Consider the following 21,896-nt stretch of genomic DNA (forward strand, 5'->3'; position numbering starts at 1 on the left):
AATTTGTTCACTTTCCGGCACTCTTCCTATTACACCGGCCTTCATAAGAGTCTCTGTCGGAAAATGCATCATCTCCCCCGCGGAGTCCGAGTTTTGTAACGGCACAAGTCCCATCTCCAGAAACGCGAATATAACGTATTCTGAATAAAAAAAAAAAAAAAAAAAAAAAAACGCACAGTTTCGGCCGATTTTTTTCTCCTCGAAATTAGAATAATTATACGATTTGTAGCGCATAGAGAGAGTAAAAAAAAAAAAAAGAAAAAAAAATCGCCGAATAAAAAGGATGAAAATAAGAGAGCGTAAAACTTGGAACGTGATCTTGCCCCACGGTGAAGCGTTAGCAACTTGGAATTAACTTTGCTCGAGGACGAGGGCACACTCTAACGAGTGCTTAACTTTGATGGGTTCCCCCGGTGCCGTTTTCGTCGGGGGCGAATTAAGGCTCGCGGAATATCGACTTTGGTGATCGATCGCGGCCAATCTGGGTCGAATTGGAGAAGCGTAAAAACCTAGGAAGAGAATACACCGTTATAATAGTCCCCCGGTGTCTCCTCCCGTTCTCTTCTTCCCGGCGCCTAACTTTTTAATCGCATCGGGAAGTCTGTCCGCTCTCCGTTCCCCTTTCTTTTTTTTTTTTTTTCCACAAGACGGGTGTATAACGTCGCGCGATGATAACACACACAAGTGAAACTGATTGCCAACATTTCTTTCGTCGTCTCTCCGAGGATTCGAATTTGCGAGCGACTAGTGAAAATTGATTTTTTTTTTCTCAAATATCTCGAATATCTAAACGATTTCTCTCGGAGAGAAGGTATAGTTTCTCTGCGATCAAGTACCTCTCAAGATTATCATGATTTTTGTTTTTTTTCATGTTTGAATTCTTCTCGCGCGAATAAACGCGCATTATACCCTCGATCGAGTCAGTTTTTTACACACAGGCCTTCTCGCAAAATCCTGTTTGAATCGTGTCTTTTTGTAAGACTCACTCGTTTCCGCTTCTTCTCCGCTCGGCCACTCATGCGAATACGTACGCGAGATGCCATTGTGAATCAGCTCGCGCGAGGGAACCGTCTCTTTGTCGATTGCGAAAACCTTATGACTCTGTTGTGTGTGGGACTCTGCTACTCTCTACTTTCCTCCCGGTTTTTTACCTGTGCAAAACACTATAGTCGGTGACCGACTTTTTCGCGGTATTGATATCGCATCGGATTGATATCGTTCGAGGATTACTTAGCATGCGGCGTGAATAGAATTGCCGCCACGCTTTTTGATGACTCGGCTCTGGGATAACGCGAAATGTGGCGCGTTAAATGGAAAACACGCTCGACTCGAAAAAAAAAAAGAAAAAAAAAGAAAAAAAAATGTTTTTTTTCCTACTGTTATCGTACGTGCGCTACACGAGAAAGATGTTCTTGTTTTCTCTGGGGGTCGCTACATAGCGAGAAATCTCGGGTATCGTCCGGATATGGTATTGATCATGACAGTTAGCCGATACGTTTTCTTAACAGCGTGTGTGTGTGTTGTTTGACTTGACGCGCGTTGTTCTTCAGACAGAAACGTGCAGACATTTCGCGTTCCCGAGATTTCTGCGCGTTCTCTATTCCCTCCTCCACTGTGAATACGTAGTCGCAACTATAGCGTATGGATTTCTCTGTTGCTCTGTTCAACGTCAAAGAGATTTTTGACCTTTTAACGTTTAATGTTTTTATCACGTCGATGACTTTCTTAAAATCGGATAATTCATGCGAAAGTTTAGTATTCGTTCCCGTGTGTAAATTCGATTAATTCGATTAACATAATGGAATACGCGATGATACAACAATTTGATGAAAGAATTATAAATTAACGTTAAATGTTTGATCAAAAATATATTGAATTTCAAAGTTTTGTGACTGTGTGTGTGTGTTTGTCATAAAATTCCGCGTCGCGTTATGGTCGGCCGATAATATTATCGTTGATTTAACCTGCGTTTTAAAATTCATCGGCAAATAATTTACGCCGTTTCGTTTCTCTATTGTGAAACGTATCTCGTTGTGATATATTTTTACTCTCTCTGTGTGTGTGTGTGTGTATCACAATTCACATAAACTATATTATGCATGAGAAAACGATGAAAACAATAGATATGCGGTTTTCCGCTATTACGATCTCGTTTCCGCACCGGGAGGTATGTATTAAATAGCATTCATCTCGTATGTATCTAATGGAATAATCATAATGCGCCACCGTGTGTGTTTATAAAATGTTTTATAAAATAAATGGAATTTTTTATTATTATTTTTACATACATATATATATACAATTGTCGGGGTTTATTCACCGGAGTTTCCACCTCAAAAGTTGTAATTATATATGACTTTTTTTTTAATGTGGATATTATTCAGCTCTATTTGCTTTAAATATAAAATATAATGTAACGCGTGAAAGAGAATTATTTAAAGTAATTCAGTATTGTGAAATTTATCTTTACTTGTTAGAGTAAACAAGTAAATCTCTTCTTTGTTTTAATATTTCGACCTTTGTGTGCGTGCGCGCGTGCGCGCGCGCGCGCATGTGTGTGTGAGAGAGAGATTTCATACTTTAATAATTTTATATGAAAATTATTTCGTTATCCGGTTTATTATTTCACGTGACGTTGACAATATGTAATCGAGGAAATTTTAGTAATATCGGCGGGTCCCTGCAAGGGATTTGGTTCGCAAATTAAACGTAACGTGTCGCGCTGACGTTTATTGTTTCAGTTAATGAGACGTTGGCGACGTGTATTGGGGGCTTACGGGACTGGAATCGCGCCGATATATAGAGGTGTCAATAAGAAATTCAATTAGTTGCCGTAAGAGAGAACCGCAAGACCAATAATTTCGTCGAGTCGAGATGCGCGTGTCGATTGTTTAGTGAGAAAGCTCGCATCGTGCGCTAATTTAATTCCGCAAATGCGCAGCGTGTATATGAAGGCACGCGTAACTAAAATTACATGTACATATATATCTATACACAGTCCGACCTGCTTGCGCAAATCGATAACGAGCAATTTGCCGCGCCGCGCTATGCCATTTTTCTTGTTGACGCTGTGAAATGATAATTAATTGATTCACGAATTAATTAATCGAAACATTTCATAAAGAAACACACGCGAATCGAATATATATCTCGAAGTCACATTCGCATTAACACATCTCTCTTTCAAGTAACTCCGATAACAGGTCACGAACTTGTCACGGATAAAATCGTCGGCACCCACCAGACGACGTCCCCGTTACGTGTGCCATGTTTTATTAGCGTCCGGTTGATTTGATTACGAGATCCATCTCGTAACAGGTGAACACGTAGAGACAGGCGGGATGGAAAGCGACGAAGGAAGAGGATGGAGATCGGGCGGGTGTTCCCGAATCACGTCGAGCCGACGAACGGGCGGGTGATACGGCGAACAGAGGCCGACCTCAGTAACCTAACCTTGTGCGAGTTGTAGGTCACATTTCGTTCCTCTTGTTTCCCTCGTCATTCTTTCAAGTTGTCTTGACCCTTTTAATTATTGTCTATTGTTCCTCGTGGAGCGTGGAATTTCTCGTAGAAATTTTTTCAGCGGCATTAAAACGAGTCCTTTCTCGGCTCCGATTACAATGGAGAGCGCTGCGACACAAAATGACAAGAATGTTTTTGATATCGTTGATCGAGCCGGGCTACACAAGGTTTTTGTGTTAAAAAATGATAAGAATGTTGTCGGTGTGTCGATAATCGAGTCACTCGCGTTTTTTTAAGATTTTCTCTAAAGTCTCTCTCTCTCTCTCTCTCTTTCTCTATTCACGAAAATAGCAATATGAAAATATTCAAGTGCACTTTCATATGTAAATTTCATGAAGTTAACGTCATTCATCTCGCTCGTCGGGGGAATAAGCCGCCGGAGGTGGCTATGAGTTTTTCGCGTTTAAACGGAAAAACGGCGTTTTACTACGATTCCGGCGAGAACTTCCGTCGTCTCTCACGAAAATTTGTCATTTGAGATTCCTGCCGCAGCAGGAGCTCGCACAAAAGAAGAATGAAGAATGCATTCTCTCTCGTTTGCGTGCACAACAACTTTATTCTACGTGTAAACGCATACCTAATGATATTAAAACGCAGCACTGGGACGAAGTTTGGTGACTCTTGTGTATTTATATATGTGTGTGTATGCGCGCGCGCTTTATTCTCGTAAAAATATTATATTTCACGCTATGACCTAGTTCACCCGTGTATATGTGTGTGTTGCCTTGTCGAACAATCTGTGGATGAATATTTTGGTAACGCACTCCGATCCCGCATTGCGCTCTCTCCGTTTTGCAATTTAGATGTCGTGGATGCCGCGGAGACCGATATACGAGCTGCTTATTGATTCTTTTATCCGCACGACGGCTATTCGAAATATTCGCCGACGAGAGAGGAATCTCCGAATAATCGATGCCACGATGCCGAAATTTATCACGATAAGTCGAGAGAGTGCGCGGTAGATAAGCTCGTTCAATTTTCGGTCCGGGATATTTAGCCCTTCGTTAGCGGCATTGATAGAATTCCCGAGAGAGAGAGAGAGAGAGAGAGAATTTCTCTAATAAGAGACTTGTGTTGAATACGCAAAATCTGCACACTTGCACAGAGTTGGAAACTTGGAAAGCATCCGATTTGTTGCAGGAAGATATCGTACAACAGGCTTTGCCCCGTTTAAACGGTATGAAAATTTGTATTTTAATACATTAAAACGCAAGTGTGTGTGTGTGTGTGTGCGTGCGTATGTCGCGGCAGAAAAAAGAAACAAAAAAAAAAAAAAAAAAAAGAAGGAAATGCAAGAAACACGCCGAGTTTTTCGAGAAAAACGACGCGCTCATAAATTCCACACACAATGGAGACACAACGCGTTAAGCAGAATGTACGACGTGTGTATAATCCGAAAGCTGAAAAATCTCAAAAGAGAGAGAGTGCTTTTATGTTCAATACAGAGAGGAGATGAAAACATCTACGACGTTAACTCTCTCTCTCTCTTTCTCTATCTATCTATCTATCTCTTTATCTCTCTCTCTCTTTCTCTCTCAGGGTTAGGTGGAACGGGGGTGCTGAAGTTCATTACGCGAAGAACGGAAATCCGTGTGTGTATGTCTGGATTTTCTTCGAACGAATTCAAACCAGCATCTGTGAATTAATTACGAAGCTCGTCCTTGTCACGGGCGCTGCGGCGCAGCGACAGAAACTATATATCGCGACGGGACGTTAATTAACACAGAGAGAAGACGAGTATGCGATTCTTTCAACCGGTTTATGCCCGCGCAGATATCAACGGGGGGTGAAGGAGGTGAGACAGGGGAGAATTCATAAACCTGCGCGCGCGCGCGTCTACGACGGATGACGCTTCTTGTGCTCGCGCTCGCGTTGTGGGCGCTCGAACGCCGCGCGAAGACATTTCTTATCCCCGCAAACAAAAACAACGGGATTGGAAAACAAAAACTTGCCCGCACTTGATCCACGAAGGAGATTCTATCGCAAGAGAGATAGATAGAGGAATTGAGACAAAGAAAACTAGCGACTCTTCCGCTTGTTCGTACAATAATTAGGCATGAGATATACACGGCGTTAAGTTGAATAATAAAGCGAGCACGAAACAAACAAGCAATAAATTGAGTTACGCAATGCTAATGACGTAAAATCCGTTCGTTGTTGCGACGAATTTTTGTGCCTCGTAATTGCCGCGCGCAGGTGTCGAATATTTGCCGGATATATCCGCGGATGAATTTGGACACCGAGACACACATCACTTTTCGTTACGAGAAGAAACGCGAGAATGGCGCACGTGGACCCAGTGAACTGGCGTACAGGCGAGGCACGATGCGATAAAAAAAAAAAAAAAAAAAAGAAAAAAAAAGAAAACACCGTGGAAAGCTGCTTGACAAAATTAATTAACGTCGACGTTGTTGGCTCCGGCTACGCCGTTATTTTCTTTCCTTCTGTTCGCTGTAACAAATTAATCCCAACTCGGATCAAAGGAAACGCGCGCGCGCGCGCGGTCCCGCGCTGATTCCTGTTTACACTTTACAGAATCCAGGAAATTTCCAAGATGGGTAAGGCGTATCGCGCGCGGGACTGGAATTCCAGACGAGTTGAAACACAGTTTCATTTCGCGGAGTCGTATTTGTTCTCGTTGTGCGCGCTTGAATTACTTGATACACACATACACACACACACACACGCACGTACAACACGCATACACGGCAATCAAAACACATATCGCTCCGTAATAGACCAAAACGTTTTTCTTTATTCAGAAAAAAAAAACTGTTGCGTAAAAACGATCGAGTATATCGCGCCAATTACGTTAATATACGATCAAAAAAACGTTGAATAAATGAATAGGATTTTAACTACTTACAAATAGTGTGAATAACTCGAATTAAAAAAGTGTGCGAAACGTTGTGTAAAATTAAGGCCAATAAGATTCAACGTTGAATGCGTAATAATTTATTAGAGATCAATCAATTTTTTTAATCGAACATTTCGATTCTCAGTTTGGGTTCTCATCGGCGCAACATGTGTATACGCGATACATTGGACTTAAAAATCCAATATATCAGAACCAATAAATTGATGGTCAATGGAACCTTACGCTGAATGTTCGTTTTGCAAAATGAATATATGTATATATGTATATATATATATAGTACATATAATATCGCACGGAAAGCGAGAGATTCCAGGTTCGACTCCTGGCCGAGGTGTTTTTTTCGCAATATTTTAAATTTAGATAAGGGACATATGGGTCCTCTATTTATCATACATGAGATGCAAGTATAGCGTCCTATATGAATTTAAAAATTGAAGTTTTAATTCAAATTTCACATTTAATATTTACACAAAGTAATGTGAACATATGTATATATATATATATATATATATATATATATTCATTTGGCAACAAACATAAAGCTTCAATGACCATAAATTTATTGTCAGTTTTAAACTTTCAGAGCTCATTAACTTTTCGTTAATAATTGTTGTATTAAAACCAATCCTGACGCAGTTCATTTTTCCAACAAACACCGTGCGTAAATCCAAACAATACGGTTTGAAATTTTGTGTCAAAATCAACATCGTCGTGGCTAACAGATGTCAAATACGCTAGACGGTCTCAAACGTTGAAAAAATAATAAAAAAAGAATAATAAAACGTCACGGGAGCATACACTCCAGGCTCGGCCAAAAGACAACATCGACGATAGTGCGAACAGAAACGATCAAATACAAACTATTTTATGTTTGTCTCATTCGCGGATATAGACGAAATTCCGCGCGCACACATATTTCGCCTCGTTGTGAAAATCGAGCGGAATTTCTCTCGGAGATTTTTGCGACAAATTTTTCACGTTTTTTTTCCGCTACCGGCGGAAAGAAAAAACTCATTCAGTACGCGCGTCGCGCATCTCTCGCTGTCATTGTAATAATTATCGCTGACAAGCCGTTTCTCTCTCTTGTCTCTGTCGATATCGGTGTAGTCTGATAACCACCGCTGGCGGAACGAGACGAGTGATTTGGCGTGACCGTGTCGAAGATGGCGCGACGTTAATTGCAACCAGAACAATTCTTGAAATGATTCCTTGTTAATTAAATGTTGCCCCGTCCCGAGATAGAAGAGAGAGATACGATCGTACGCGATTGTATTTCATTATGTCCAACCAGTGTTTTCGCGACAGCTGCTTTAATTATAAATTATCGACGTGCCCTATTTCTTCCGTCATTTACATGTTATTATATCGGTTTTTTCTTTATTCTAAAAATACTCCAACACGCAAGATTGCCAAGTCGCTCGTCGTCACACCTTTACCGTGAGGGCCAATAACTCCGGCGTTCATCATCTAAACGGGAGGCGGGAGGATTGGGGGGTTGTACGCGGGCGAGATGTATTTTCACACGTGAAATTACCGCGTGCGACTAGCGCAATAAAAACGTCGCGCTCGGAAATGCCGCGGCTTTGGTCGCGGATCACTCGCGCGCGAGTTTTTTTGCCGAAAAAAAAAAATAAAGAAACGTACGACCGCGCGCACGTATTAGGTTTTTTTTTTTCACGCGTCGGTTTTTTGCTTCGTTGAGAAAATATTGACTCTGAAATCGGCGAGTGGGAATCCGTGAAACACACAAAGTACAACGTGTGTGACACGTCTCGTGTATATATTTCATCGTAAATAGTTGCTCCTGCGGGGGATAAAGCTTTTAACGGGAAAGGGCGAGCCTCGGCGACGCGCCGTCAGCGAAGTTGTGCGCGCGGAGAAGAAGTTTCGCGCCTGGGTCCTCGCCAACACCACACGGGGATGAGTAATGGCAGGTCTCTCTGCGTTACTGTAGCCAGCAGTTTGTCGTCGAAACTAACCGAGGGTCTCCGGCAGCTCATTTCGCAGCACGACACGTAATTCAATTTCCATGTAGCGATTCCCATATTGCGAGCCTCCCGCTTGTCCTCCCATCTCTCTCCGAGGCTCGAACCGAAATCATCTCGGAAGCATATCACTTTAGGTAGGTGCGAAACGCATTCCCCGGGTGTTCGATACACGCGCGCATCTTGAATAATTCAAAAACGCGAAAAAAACGGTTTGTTGTTATATAATATACAATAACAAACGCGAAGTCAATCAAATATTACATCGTATATCTGTAAAACAATATTGATAAGATTTACGTAATATTATTGAGAGATGTTTACACGTACGTGTGTGTGTGTGTGTTTACGCGTTCTCGTTCATTTGTGTTTCTTTTTCATATTGTTTTGTTGATCGCTCTTGTTTTGCAGAACGTTATATAAAATTTTCTCATATATCATTTAATGGACTGTAACGTATATATGTTGCGAAAAATAAGAAAGAGACAGAGAGAGTAAAGGATTCATTCGGATTCTCGATGCTGTCCGGTAATATCAGCGCGAGATATCCAAGAGAGTGGTTTGGAGAGGGCGGAACGGTGTGGTGAAAGGATAATAAACGTCGGAGACGACGATGGTTTTTTCTCTTTTAATCCTGAAAAAAGGTAAGAGCACTCGAGAGAAGTCCAACGACAATGCCGCGAAACATCGTTCATTTCGACGATATGAAACAAACGAATTGTATGAATCGACTTTGGTGACGGTTTCTTTTTTTTTTTTTTTTTTTTTNTTGGAAATGGCTTTTCTAATTCGCGCGAAGAATAAAATTTTCTCGAGAATTTACACAACGTTTTTTTTTCTTTTTATCCGACGAAAGTCAAATATAAAAAAAAAAAAAAAAAAATGTCTTTGTGCTCGCGCTTGTTTTCTCTCTTGATCAAGGGGTTAGAAATGAAGAGGTTCGCTCTTGTTCCGATTCTCATTATATAAGATTCGACATAAGATCAGTGATTTATTCCGAGAAGTTTGAATTGGGTCGCGATATTAAGAATTCTTCGCGCGGAATGCTTCAAGTAAATGTGTGCATATACGGAATACGGCACGGAAAAAGAGAGAGAGAGAGAAAGAGAGAAAGAGAGAAAAAGAGAAAGAGAGAGCGCAAAATATTTTCGTTTCTTTCTCGTTCTCTCGCGCGCGTGGACGATTGTGCGCGCAGGTTGCATTCGAAGTTGAGATTAATCGCACCTTCCGTTTCTGTTCATTATTTCTCGAGTGCACAGGATTTTGAAGTTTCGAAAGCGACGACGATAAGTTTTGACGCGAGAATAAATAGCAGGGAAACGCGCCCTGAGAAAGGAATCAGAATAACAGAACTAATTTTCGCACGTGAAATAAAATGCGAAAACTCTCGACAGCAAGAGAATTCGACAAGTAAAATAGACAAGTAAAATAGAAGGATATTGCAGGACCGTAACCTAATTTTTATCGATCGAAACGGTATTGCCGTTTTGCCGGCTTTTGTATACACATTTTTTCTTTTTCACACGCAAAAAAAAAAAGTGATTTATACGTCCGACTGTGCGCGTGTAAAAATTAAAAATCAATAACTTTATTTCAAACAGAAGTATATTAGATTTTGTGGGTTTTTTTTATTTCACCAAAAAAGTAACAAACTCCGTTTAACAAGATATTTATTGAAATCTCGAAACTCCCGATATTTTTTTTACCCAAAAACCCACAAAAAAACAAACAAAATTGTTGCGAAAAATATCATTTCAACTACGGGACGCGCGCGCCGGCTTGAATCTCGCGTCTCATTTCGCGTATGCGAATACGATACTCCTACAAACTGACAAACGCATTATTCGACCGATAGCGGTCATTCGATCTGCAGAATCGGAGGAGATCGCAATCCGTCTTTCGCCAATTCGCGACTCAATCTCGCGCGAAGTAGCCGTCGAAGACGGCTTTCGTCACGCTTTTTCTTGTCTATATTTTGTTGGTCTTTTCGCGCGACTAATGTATTTCGAGCTGGTGTGTAATCGCGTTTGTCACGCGAGAACCGATGCCGAGCGGGCCGCTATTGCGAATAAACGTTTAGGAAGTGATTCCAATTAAGGACCATTATAGGATCGTTAATAATGGCGCGCGGTCCACGAGGTCGATAACGTTGTTTGGCACAGCGTGGTGCGCACCGGCTCTGTAACGGATTGCGAGGAACGAACACGCTGTTTCTCGGCGTTGTCCAAGTCCTTTTCGTGACTTATGGCGTACCACGCCAGTCCCCCGCAAAAAGACAGCTCTTTCCATAACGGAGAGAAGAAATCTCCGCGAGAGGAGAAAACTACATTGCGGGAGAGAGTCATTCCGCGAAGCGCATAAAAAGAGTAATACTTGGGTTACATGAATTTCATATTTCTCTTTATAGCTTTCAAATCGCGAAAAATGTAATTGCCGGGAGAAAAACATTATATGTTACCGTTGTGAAAGGATAAAAAAAAAACATTCTCTCGTTTTGGCGTATTATTTTTGCGCGATTTTAATAGAGTTATTATTTGCGCGATAAACTTTCGTCGACAAAAAAAAACATTAATGTCAAATAAAAGTGTAAAACATAAAAGTAAACATTTGCTTTTGCGAATATGATTGTTTTAAAGATGCGGCTTGTATTAATTTTTGTTCGTTGTTTCTTCTCTCAGGATGCCTAACGAAAACGTGCCGGTGTGCGCCTGTGGCCTGGTCGTGCCGAAGACTCAAAGCAACTCGCTCGTTCTGTTCGAACGTCCCGCGCGAAAGCTGACCATTCTGCTGCCCAAGTCGAAAGACAAGAACAAATCGGAGGGCAAGAACTCACGGAAGCAGCAGCACGACAACGGTCGGGGACCGAAGAATCGAACGTCGAGCGAGACCGGAAGCAGCAGCGCGGTAACGGAACGCGCCAGATCCACGATGAAGAGCAAACACGAGCAGAAGCACAATCGTTCGCGACGAGCTCAAAGCGCCGATCGAGCTGAGTCGCATTACACTTATATCGGTAAGTTTGTAATTCACACACGCGCACAAGTTTTTATTATTGTTACACATCGTATATATTGAGAATAATTTTATTCGTGAAAAATTTTAATATTTAATTTATTTAAAATTTCATCTTTTTTTTAACGGTAATATGTAAATAATACGCTCAATAAGTAAAATAAGGACGACTTTAATGAGATTACTGGCACACAGACGCGCGCTATGCGCACGCTCTTGTTATGTTTATTTTAACGTGTTGTGTCAGTGAACACAACCTGTCACCGCGATGACAGCTACTATTACGCGTCTTACAAACCATGTAATACATATATGAGATGTCAGAAATAACGCGTGAAATTCAAACTCAAAAAATAGTGACAAGGAGGAGTGGAAAAACAACATGTAACTAATCACGTGACTTTACTTTAGTCGCGTGTCTTTAAAAACTATCACGTGAGTTTACTTCAGTCACGTTTTTAAAGACACGTGAAATAAGAATGACTTCAACGAGATTAATGGGTAAATTTTACTTTTTTTTTGATTAATTTATAAAAAAAATATAAAAATCATTTATTTATAAAAAAAAAAAAAACATACATATCGTGAAATTTTGCAAGAGAGAACGAGGAAGAGAGAAATGTGTTGTTGCATTAAAGCTCTTGACAAACACTTTACAGATTCGGGTTCGAGTATCCTCGGTGGTGATGCTCGAGAGGACACCGTGCCCGAAGTGTTGTACGCAACCATACCGGACACGCCGAATACAAGTAATATTACAGAAACTGGGACCAGCCGGTCGAACACCCAGAGCAGATCGCAACCGCTTCCTCCTCTACCGTCTATGACGTCGCCGCCGCCTACGTACGACGTAGCGATTGCAAAAACGTGGCAGGTGAGAAACGCGCGCGCAGTTCAGTTTTTTCTTATGAACTGCCATTCATTGAGAAAACAAGAGCAAAACGAAAGCAATTGGAGTGATACTATATAACGTTACGATTTCGCGCCGATTGATTCTCTTCAATCGTTTTCATTTTCCGATTCATTAAATCATCTCTATCCTCCCTCCATTCGCGCTTAATCCCGTACAACCATGATTCCACTCGACGGCTCTCTCTCTCTCTCTCTCTCTCTCTTTCTCTCTCCTGCAGGCTCTTCAAATCCTCTCCGCAGACTCAATTCCCTCAACTTCCTTTCATCCTCACCCCGGAGTCGCACGCTAATCCAGTTCGCTCCGACATCTTTTCTCGGTATTCAACGATACACGTCTGATTTCCGCCGCATGTCTGAGAAATCCCCACGCTTCGAATCCAATATATTCGTTCAACAATGATATATATATATATATATCGATCTCTCGATCTTCCCGTGCGGATATTAAATCTACATTACAAACGTTTGCGGATTACAAATGTACGCGAGTGTTTGCTCGCGCAAATATCGCGCGCAAACCTTCGTCATTTTTAATTCTGAATGTGATGTAAATCATCGCGTATCTACGAAATTTACACTTCGGAGAATAAAAACAATTCTGCGGTTTGTTAAAAAGCAAAAAACGCGAGGAAGATAGTCTTATTTTTAAACTCGGGATATTTTCTTCTTCGTTTCGAGATAACCAGAAATTGAATTCCTTGACCCGATTTAAGGACCCTCACGCGGAAAGGTCTATCAATCGATGATGCTGTACCGCTGCTGCTGCTGCTGCCGCTGCCGCTGCAAACTCGACCTTTTCGGTCGTTGATCCGCGCGCATAGATGCATAGATACACAAAGTTTATTTCGATTCGCGTCGTTTCACGTCGCGCTCGAAATGAACTCCTCTCGGTGCCGAGGTTTTTTTCCGACGCAACCACGCAAATCACATGTAGGATTACACTCGTTTCACTCGAAACATTAGTCCGGCGGTAAAAAAACAAAAAACGAAGATTCAAAATCACGTACTGAATATTTTCCTGTAATATGATATTTTTATGTCAAGCGCGGAGACGCGTAGTTACACGAGCGGAGATAATAGGGCGCAGTTATATATCCGTTTATACAGTGGCGTTTCGGAATGTACAAGCGCGACAGCAGTTTCCGACAAGCAAAGCGGCAAACGGCACGCGGTCAATATTGTACAATAGCCGCACAATCAGCATTCAGTCGCTCGTAAGAGCATAACGTTTGTAAAGCAATAACGGGTCGGACAATGCTTTACAAATTGTCATCGTCGCACGCTTTAAATGATATGTAACTGGAATATTAATTTCTATATATAGTACGCGTGCATTCCGCGCGCTTTGTGACGTAACGATTCGTCGTTGCGCCGCGATAGAACACCGAGAGAAAAAGAGAGAGAGAGAGAGAGAGAAAAAAAAAATGGCACACATTTCCCGTCCGGTCGGTTCGACTCGATAAAATCGGCGCGGTTTATAACATCTCCCGCGCGTGTTATCGAAACGAATTACCGCTTTCGGCTGGCCGCGTACGTTGCGGGTTTGCACACGCGATAGCTTCTGAAAGCTCGCCGAGCCGCGCTTGTCACTCCCGATTTGTATTTCGCAGCGCAGTTTCGTACGTGACAAGCAGATGACGAGCGAAATTGGCGAACGATCTAACAATCATCAGTTCCCGCAAACGTTTCTCCGTGTATATATAGAGAGATCGGTAATCGAATACTATCCTCGCGGAGGCACTGTAATCGATCCCGCTGCCGCACGATCGCTTGCAATTCGCAAATTGGCCTTTTGTGAGCCATCGAATGCGTCGCGCCAGACGCAGGTTCTAATTACTAATTAGCCGGACTAACAATCGCGCCACAACGACTGAGAGGGAAACTACATATACGCGTACACAGATCGTTGCGTCCGAATATCACGAAATTGCGTGGGTGCGCGCGCGCGTGTGTTTTGTTTTTTTTTTTTTTTTTTTACAACCAATCGCGCGTGAGTTTGTCAAAAACAAAAACAAAAAAACACCAAGAATAACTCGCGCACGCGTTATCGCTCTTCTGTCGCGTCGTAAACTAGCAAAATATTTGTCACGCATTTATTTTCTGATTGGTATTGTGCAAACTATTGTTGCGAAAATATCGAATAATAATAACATCGTCGTTGTGCGTTTTCATCAATTCGTTGAAATAACAAGAATAATCGCAAACACGCGCGCGATAATTGTAAACGCATCGATATTGTTCTGACCTCATGACGCAAAATGCGGCGACACACCACTTTATATTCAAATGATTACGAAACGAAGAAAGATGGCGTTGCAACAAAAAGTTTTACTTTTCGTTTTCCTGACTAGAGCAAGTGGTGTTTTCCAATTGTTTATGCTTGCAAAGTGTAGAAAATCGCTATTATTTCCCACACACACTTTGATATAACAACTCGAGTAGAGATAAACGCGCCGGGATAAACGCGCGAACGGGGGATTTTCAGCGCGCGGTGTAATTCTCGATAACGTTTGACAGATGTTAAAAGGAAACGTTAGCGGGGAGAGAATTTGCGCGCGCGGAGGCGTCAAAATATTTTTCAATTCTGATTCCGGCACTATGTCAGACCGACCGCAAGAGTTTAATGGTCGATGCAACGCGGCTGATCTATAGTTGATCGTTGAGAGATATAGAAATATGGAAGTTACGAAAAGCTCGTCGCCGCTATTTCAAAAGTCGATTTATCGCGTCGCATAAATCTCCGTTCTGCGCACACACAACTCGTCCCGGCAGCTCGTAACTCACTCTGTTTTATACACACATCTCTCTCTATTCACGGAACGTTAAATTATTTGCGGAATTTATTACATAAGCCGTGTAACTCGCTCCATCTCTCTCTCTCTCTCGCTCCCGCTCGTTTTTTTGCATATAATAACAAGATCGTCAGGAGTGATTGTTCCCGACGGAAGTAGATGAAGTTGTTGGCTCGAGTATGTTCTCTTTCTCTCTCTCTTCGGCTTCCTGTTTTTCAGACAGATTCTATTTTGCGCGAATGTGCAATTCACCTGTCAAGTGATAATGTATGCGACGACACATTTCTATCAAATGCGCATCAACTTTCGGTCGAGCTCGTTGACCCAGTTGTGCTCGAGTAACTCTCCTCCGTGCACTCCCCGAAGAAACTCACGTCGTGTCTCTAGCAGAGAGACGACGACTTTATCGGAGCGAGCTCGATAAGTCGGCTAGAGGATAGAAGCAGCGGCGAGGAAGCGAGAAACGGGGCAAATTCAATGTACGGCTTCTTAACTCGAGGACTGTTCCGATCCGGTTGGCCGCCCAATTCCGCCGCGTATAGTTCTGCGGCGCCGACTGGAACATAAATTTCTCTCTGCTATGTACACATGTATATAACATATATACGTTATGTACATGCATTTGTACATATATATATATATATATATTGTATATAAAGTTGCCCGTACCCTCACCACCGTCGTCGTCGTTGTCATCGTCAGAAAACCGCCGTCATCCGGAAAACTCTCCGCGAGTTTTGCGAATTTTCTTTTTCAGAACTTTCGCGACACACAAGTCGCCGCGGCGTATCATACTGTATAGCTCTCATTAATACCAAAATGGAGAAACTTAATTGCATTCCGGTTGGAAAAGCGATCCACTTTCGGATTTTCGGATTCTCTGTGTGTGTTTTTGCTCTTAAAAAAAAAAATGTTCCATTTATATACGTTCACCAAGAGAGATTTCACGCATTTCCGGGACTTTGTGCATACGAGAGAGAGAGAGAGAGAGAGAGAGAGATCGAATGAGTTGAAATAAACCGTTCAGTCGGCGCGTTATGTAAGGGACAGAAGTCTGAGAAATGATCGCACTGGTAAATTCTTAATCGCCTTCTTGTGTGTCACGATAACGAGGAAGCCGACTCCGTTTGCATTCGGAAATGTGAAAAGGTCAAAAGAGATCGCGCGCGCGCGCAGAAAAAAAAAGGGTTTAGCCGGTAACGTACAAGTATGGCGAACGTCAGAGCGAGACGTAGTCGCGAGCCCACGAGAAAGAATTCCCTCGTGTGAAATGAAAAAAAAATCCCATCCTTGTGGGAAATGTATTCGTCGCACAGCGTCACAGATCGTAATATTTCCACAAAAGGAGAGAAATACAAAAGAAGACAATGCGCGCATCCGTTTTTTTTTCTTTACCCCGCCGGTGTTTCGCAGACCAACGCGCGCGATAATGTTGTTACATTACCTATATTCGGTCATTCCCGCTCGGACAGTTAAAACTCACGCATCGACGACCCGATATATTCTTTTGTCGGAAATCATTTCGGAACGAGGCGAGGCGGATTTCCCCCGTTTATACCGCGCCGTTTCACAAGACGTATCTCCGATATTTTCATTTTCAAGATCAAAGAGAGACCGCGGTCGATCGTCCACGACGATAAAGAAAGAGATATTAAAAAAGCGCGAGATAGGTGCTCGTTCGCGTCCGGTTGGTTTTTCACGGTTTTCTTCGCGGCCACGGTTGAAAGAATTTACGTTCGATACGGACTTTCCACTTCGAGGAAAAAAAAAAAAAAAGAAGAATTGCCGCGATAGCCCATTCCCTCGAGTCCTTCGTTCTTTTAGCGATTGTTTTCATTCATGAACCTATCTCGCGGGCGTCTTTTCCCACCTACTCTCGTAACAACAATTCTTCGCCTTTACTATTTTACCATGCGAAAAGGTTAAATCATGCTTGTGGGAGTCGGTCGTTTGTCAGGATCGCATGTCCGCGGGGAAACCGGAAGAGAAAGAGAGAGAGGGAGAGAGAGAGAGATTTCTCTCCACCCCGAACGCGTAGGCGAGAGAATCCCGTTATCGCGCGCGAAACTCGCGGCAATTACGGGAAAACACTCGCGTGTTATCCGTTTTCCTGCCCCCTCTGCCCCACCGGTACATAAACTTCCTCGGGAATAGTTTCAGACCTCGCACCGCGCAAAATTTCGTCGATTATCGCAAGAAATCTTAATGAACATTCTGAGAATTCTTCGAAGAAAGCGAAAGAGAGAGCGCGCGGATGTATTTAGATTTGAATTTAATTATCGACTTGCGGCGATGGCAATGCGGTTAAGAGCGGTTGGAATTTCGTTTTGGATTTAACAATTTATTGTGAAACTTGTTATATACAAACGTGTACGTGTGTGTGTGTGTGTGTCTGAAAATTTCATACCGCAATACGTGTGTTCGCACTCGAGTTTACCGTCGTTGCAAACACACACGAACGGTTTACATTAAAGAGAGAAGCGGTCCGGAATGTTTAGACGAGAGTAGGTGTAATACGCGCGGGTTTCGTAAGACTGTGAGCGCGGTTATAGAACGCGAAATTTACGTTCGCGGGATGCTCTCTCGGGTAATATTAATTTCGCCGCGCGCGAGTTAGCCCAAATGATAGTCAGTGTGTGCGTATATATATATGCATATACACACACGGATCTCGTAGCGTTTCACAGGAGAGCGAGGGTGATGTTAAGATAAACAAAGTCGAACAAGGGACTGAGAACGGGTCTGGAATTGGCGCCGTGGTTTGTGCGAAAGGCTGAGGGGAGAGAAACAGGGTCATCGGAAATTACAATAAAATTTCTGCAAAATTGCGAAATCTCGCGGGTAAAAAAAGTGGTTTTAAATTGTCCGGATTACTCGAATATATATTGTATATTTATTGGTTGAAAAATATGATTTACGTTATTTCCGTTCTCGAAATCGTTTTTCTCTCGAAATCGAATTTTTCCAAACGAGTTTTTAACATCAAGACAACTTGATGTTACAATGCGCGCGACGAATTTGCGCTAGTTTTGTTGCATAAATAAATAAATAAATAATGAAATAAAATAAAAAAAGAAAACGTTAGAGACTGATATTATACGCGCACGTCACAGGCAGATCTCGCGCGCACACGGTATGTATCACGCGCGTGTCTCTCGGCTCAATGTTGACGCGAAAAATCGCGCGCATCGCGCGAACGAAATCCCCACGAAACGATTTCCCGCACGACGATTTCGCACACGTATGGCACCACGGAGAGAGAGAAAGAGAGAGAGAGAAGAAGATAATCATCCCGGGAGAGTGCGCGGGCAGAGAGCTGTCGTAGACAGAAAAACGTAACCACGAGAAGCGCCGGGCAATCCTCTTAAACGAACGCCCGAGGGCGGCCACGCTCGCCTCGCGCGCTAGAAAATGGAATCACAAGATAATAATCCTGAAACTCAATTTCGCTTGTTCGTCGTCGTTCGAGATTCGCCGTTGCCTCCGGTTGACTTTACGTCGGGAAAGAGCTGAAGAATCGCGCGGAAATCGAGAAGAGTTTTGTCGAGTTTCACTCGGTCAATTTGGACGATCGAAAGAGAGAGAGAGAGACGAGAAGCGAACGAGAGCGAGCGATCGAGCGACCTGTTCGATTCGCGTCGTAGAAGCGTAATCATTTTGATTTACAATCTTCTCTCCCGCTTTTTGATGAATATCTTCCGAGCTAATAAACGGGAGAAAAACTTTCTTTCTCGAGCGAAAAGAAAGATAAAAATCCTTCGATTACTTTGCGAAAGATGCGCGCACCTTTCGAGACGAGCGATTCTATTCCGACCCTTGAAGCTTGTGTGTATGTTGTTCGCGCGCGCGTGTGTGTGTGTTATACAGCTATAGCCATAGGGTACACTGATAACTTCGTCCGATGTTTCATTTTCGGAAAGCACAAATATCTTCCGCCCGTTGCAATATATATTTATAACCCGAGTTACTTGACGTTTCTATCGATCGGGCGTAGATTCGTGGAAGAGAAGAACCGTATCGTATGTTTCCATTTGCGCGTATGTACAGCACATCTACACATGTTACCACGTACATACATATATTATAAATGTAAGCGTCGCATATGCGCAACACGCCACATAATATTGAAACTTTCATCTCTAAACCAAATCGGAAATTAAACTGTACGTATGTGTGTGTGTGTGTGTGTCTAGAAACTGTCCTGATATCCAAATGGTGAAAATTTGCGCGTCGCGATTATTGTCACGATGAATCACATTGAACAATCGGAAGAAACAACATGTAAATGTAATACGAAATCAAAACAGGACTTAAAAAAAAAAAAAAAAACAATGCAATACGTCGAACATTTGCTAGTAGTTTTAATTAACTCGCGAACGCGCACAATAAGATACAGACAAAGAATGAGACTTGCAAGCAAAGGGAACAACAATGTTTCTTTTTGTGCGAATTGTGTATTCTCTTGTGTAATTGAAAGCTCTTCCAGCGTTGTTGTTTTGTTTTCAGAAGAGAAGTTTTTTTTTTTTTTTTTTTTTTTTCAATTTTGAGATGTATCTTAAAAACATTTATTTTCCGACGGGAAAAAAAAAAAAAACTCGCGGCGCGGAAGTCGGCGCCTTTTGCACGCGGTTCCAATGAACGCGAAGCCGGTGCTAAAAAAAAAAAATGTGAGATCATTAAATACGCGACAATTAAACGATTAAACGAGAAGCGACGGAAGAAGAGAGAAGAAGCGTGTGTGTGCGCGCGCGATGTTTTCCGCGCGAACTTTCGCGATAGAAAAATGTGCAAGGCAAAGTCGCCCGAAGAGAAACGAGAGAGAAGTTTTTTCCGTGCTTTACGCGGCGTTCTGAAAACTGCGTTCTCACCCGCGAGAGGAACATTAAACACTAGTTTTTATTATAATCACGAGTGCGGGTTAATGCACAAAGAAAAGCGTGTGCGCAACACCCGCTGATTTACGCGGTTACCTTCATTATTCTCGAGCTCGCGCCGGCGAACAAACGTAACGTCGAAAACGAGGGTCCGAAAATTCGACCCTTTCTAATTAGCAACAACGAACGTATCCCCCCCCCCCCCAATTTGTAGGTTGTTTTTTTTTTCTTTTTTTTTTAGCTCGCGATAACTGAGCCGTCAAATATCATTTCGACTTAACGAAGCGTCGCATGCACACGTGCGGATATTACGCCCGTCAAGGAGAAAGAAAGTGTTTTGCGCGCGAATCGGACTGTGACTGAAATGCGAAGCCGTTCTTACGACGACCTGGAAACGATCATAAATTTTATTTCGCGAATTTATTGTATATATGCGAAATGTCGGAAACACTAAACCAAAGATCAGATATCGAGAACCGCAGCCATGCAAACATAATGGCAAACCAGGTAGAACTCGAGAATGAAGTTGCGGGTGGAGTAACGCGATCCTAATGCGATCTCGCAGGCAACGGGAGATTTCTGAAGTTACGTTCTGTTAATTAATCAGAGATTAATCCCGCGTTTCAACTCCGTTAAACAAGACGCGAGCGCTATATAACCCCATTACTACCCCCCGTCCCCCACACACGGTTTCGCTATCGATTCGTGGAAATTTGCGCCCAGAATCACAGTGGTTGATCAACATGAACGGAACGGCAGAGAGTGTTCATTGACTCGTTAGACGCGAACACACGTAATGGTTATCTTTCCACCCTCTCCTCCTCTTCCTTCTCGTAGGGTAGAATTTCCATTTTGACGAGACCCAGTCAGCGATTATCCGCGTCTTAAATTAAAAACGAAATTTCTTTTCTTTTAATTCAAACCGTCGCTCTCTTTCTCTCTCTCACTCACTCACGTAGCGCGTTTTGAAACATTTTTCTTTTTTCAAAGTTCCGAGACGCGTGAATTTTTCATGCGACATGTTTCTCATTTAAATCCTCGCGTCAGTAGTTGAGAGCTACCTACGGTAGCTTAGTGCTTTCGAAATTAGCTGGAGATACACTAAGAGAAAAGCAGAGGTACCCTCAGAAACATCCACGAGGACGAGGTACATACATTTTTCGCTTTGCAGAACGGTCTGCCGCCGACGTACGAGGAGTATCTCTGTCACAAGTACGCGATGATGACGCGCTCGCACACTCCGCCGCCACCGTGGTCCGAGTCGATAACGACGACGGGAACGACGACAACGACGGCGATGTCGTCGTCAAATCCGACCCTGAGCGTTCAGGCGCGCCGCGACCTCCTGGCCAGTCCGGCGCTACGCGAATACCTGGCGCACCATTTGGCGCATCAGAGCGATCGCGGCGCGCATTATCAGCAACATCAGCATCAACAGCAGCAGCGACAGCAATCCAGAGATGTCGCAACCTACTCCTCGAACCTGAGGGAGCAGCAGCAGGTCAGGACGCAGCAGCGCGCACGAGCGATGCCTCCCAGGTGAGTGTTAGAAGAGGTCCCCGACCTCTCTCTTGACCGTCGTTTCGTATCTCGGATACGGGATCGCTCGACGAATAATTTACCGCGGTTTACCGGGTTGACCGTGTGTACACGGCCGCACCGTCGAAAATTAGCTTCTTGGCTCGTGGGTCGGTGACGTTGTCGGAAATATTTGCCGTGGAATATTGCGCGAATCAAAGCGCAGCGAGATCAAAGCGCTTCGGAAGAATAGACGGTTGCGGCAATTATGCAAATACCGAGAGACGTTGTCGTTGCCGGTTTCTTTTTTTTTTTGCGTTTCTCTTCTCTTTCTCATCCCGGTCGAGTCAATAAGGAGAAGTAACGGGAATATCTTGGCGCAAGTTTTTTTCTTTTTTTTTTT

At 42.9% G+C, this 21,896-nt stretch overlaps 1 protein-coding gene across 1 annotated transcript in view; it reads left to right on the forward strand.

Annotated features, from left to right (window-relative positions):
* Window positions 1–21,518, forward strand: part of LOC109851752 — a 44,154-nt gene extending 22,636 nt beyond the window's left edge. The window contains exons 2-4 of the mRNA XM_020422135.1: window positions 11,064–11,398; window positions 12,057–12,271; window positions 21,147–21,518. Of these exons, the coding sequence (XP_020277724.1) occupies window positions 11,065–11,398; window positions 12,057–12,271; window positions 21,147–21,518 (921 nt within the window). The 5' untranslated portion in view covers window position 11,064. The remainder of the gene's footprint in view (window positions 1–11,063; window positions 11,399–12,056; window positions 12,272–21,146) is intronic.
* Window positions 21,519–21,896: the final 378 nt, after the last annotated feature.

This window comes from Pseudomyrmex gracilis, unplaced genomic scaffold (genome assembly GCF_002006095.1).
Source record: "Pseudomyrmex gracilis isolate BER0280 unplaced genomic scaffold, ASM200609v1 scaffold_20, whole genome shotgun sequence".
NCBI classification, from domain to species: Eukaryota; Metazoa; Arthropoda; class Insecta; order Hymenoptera; family Formicidae; genus Pseudomyrmex; species Pseudomyrmex gracilis.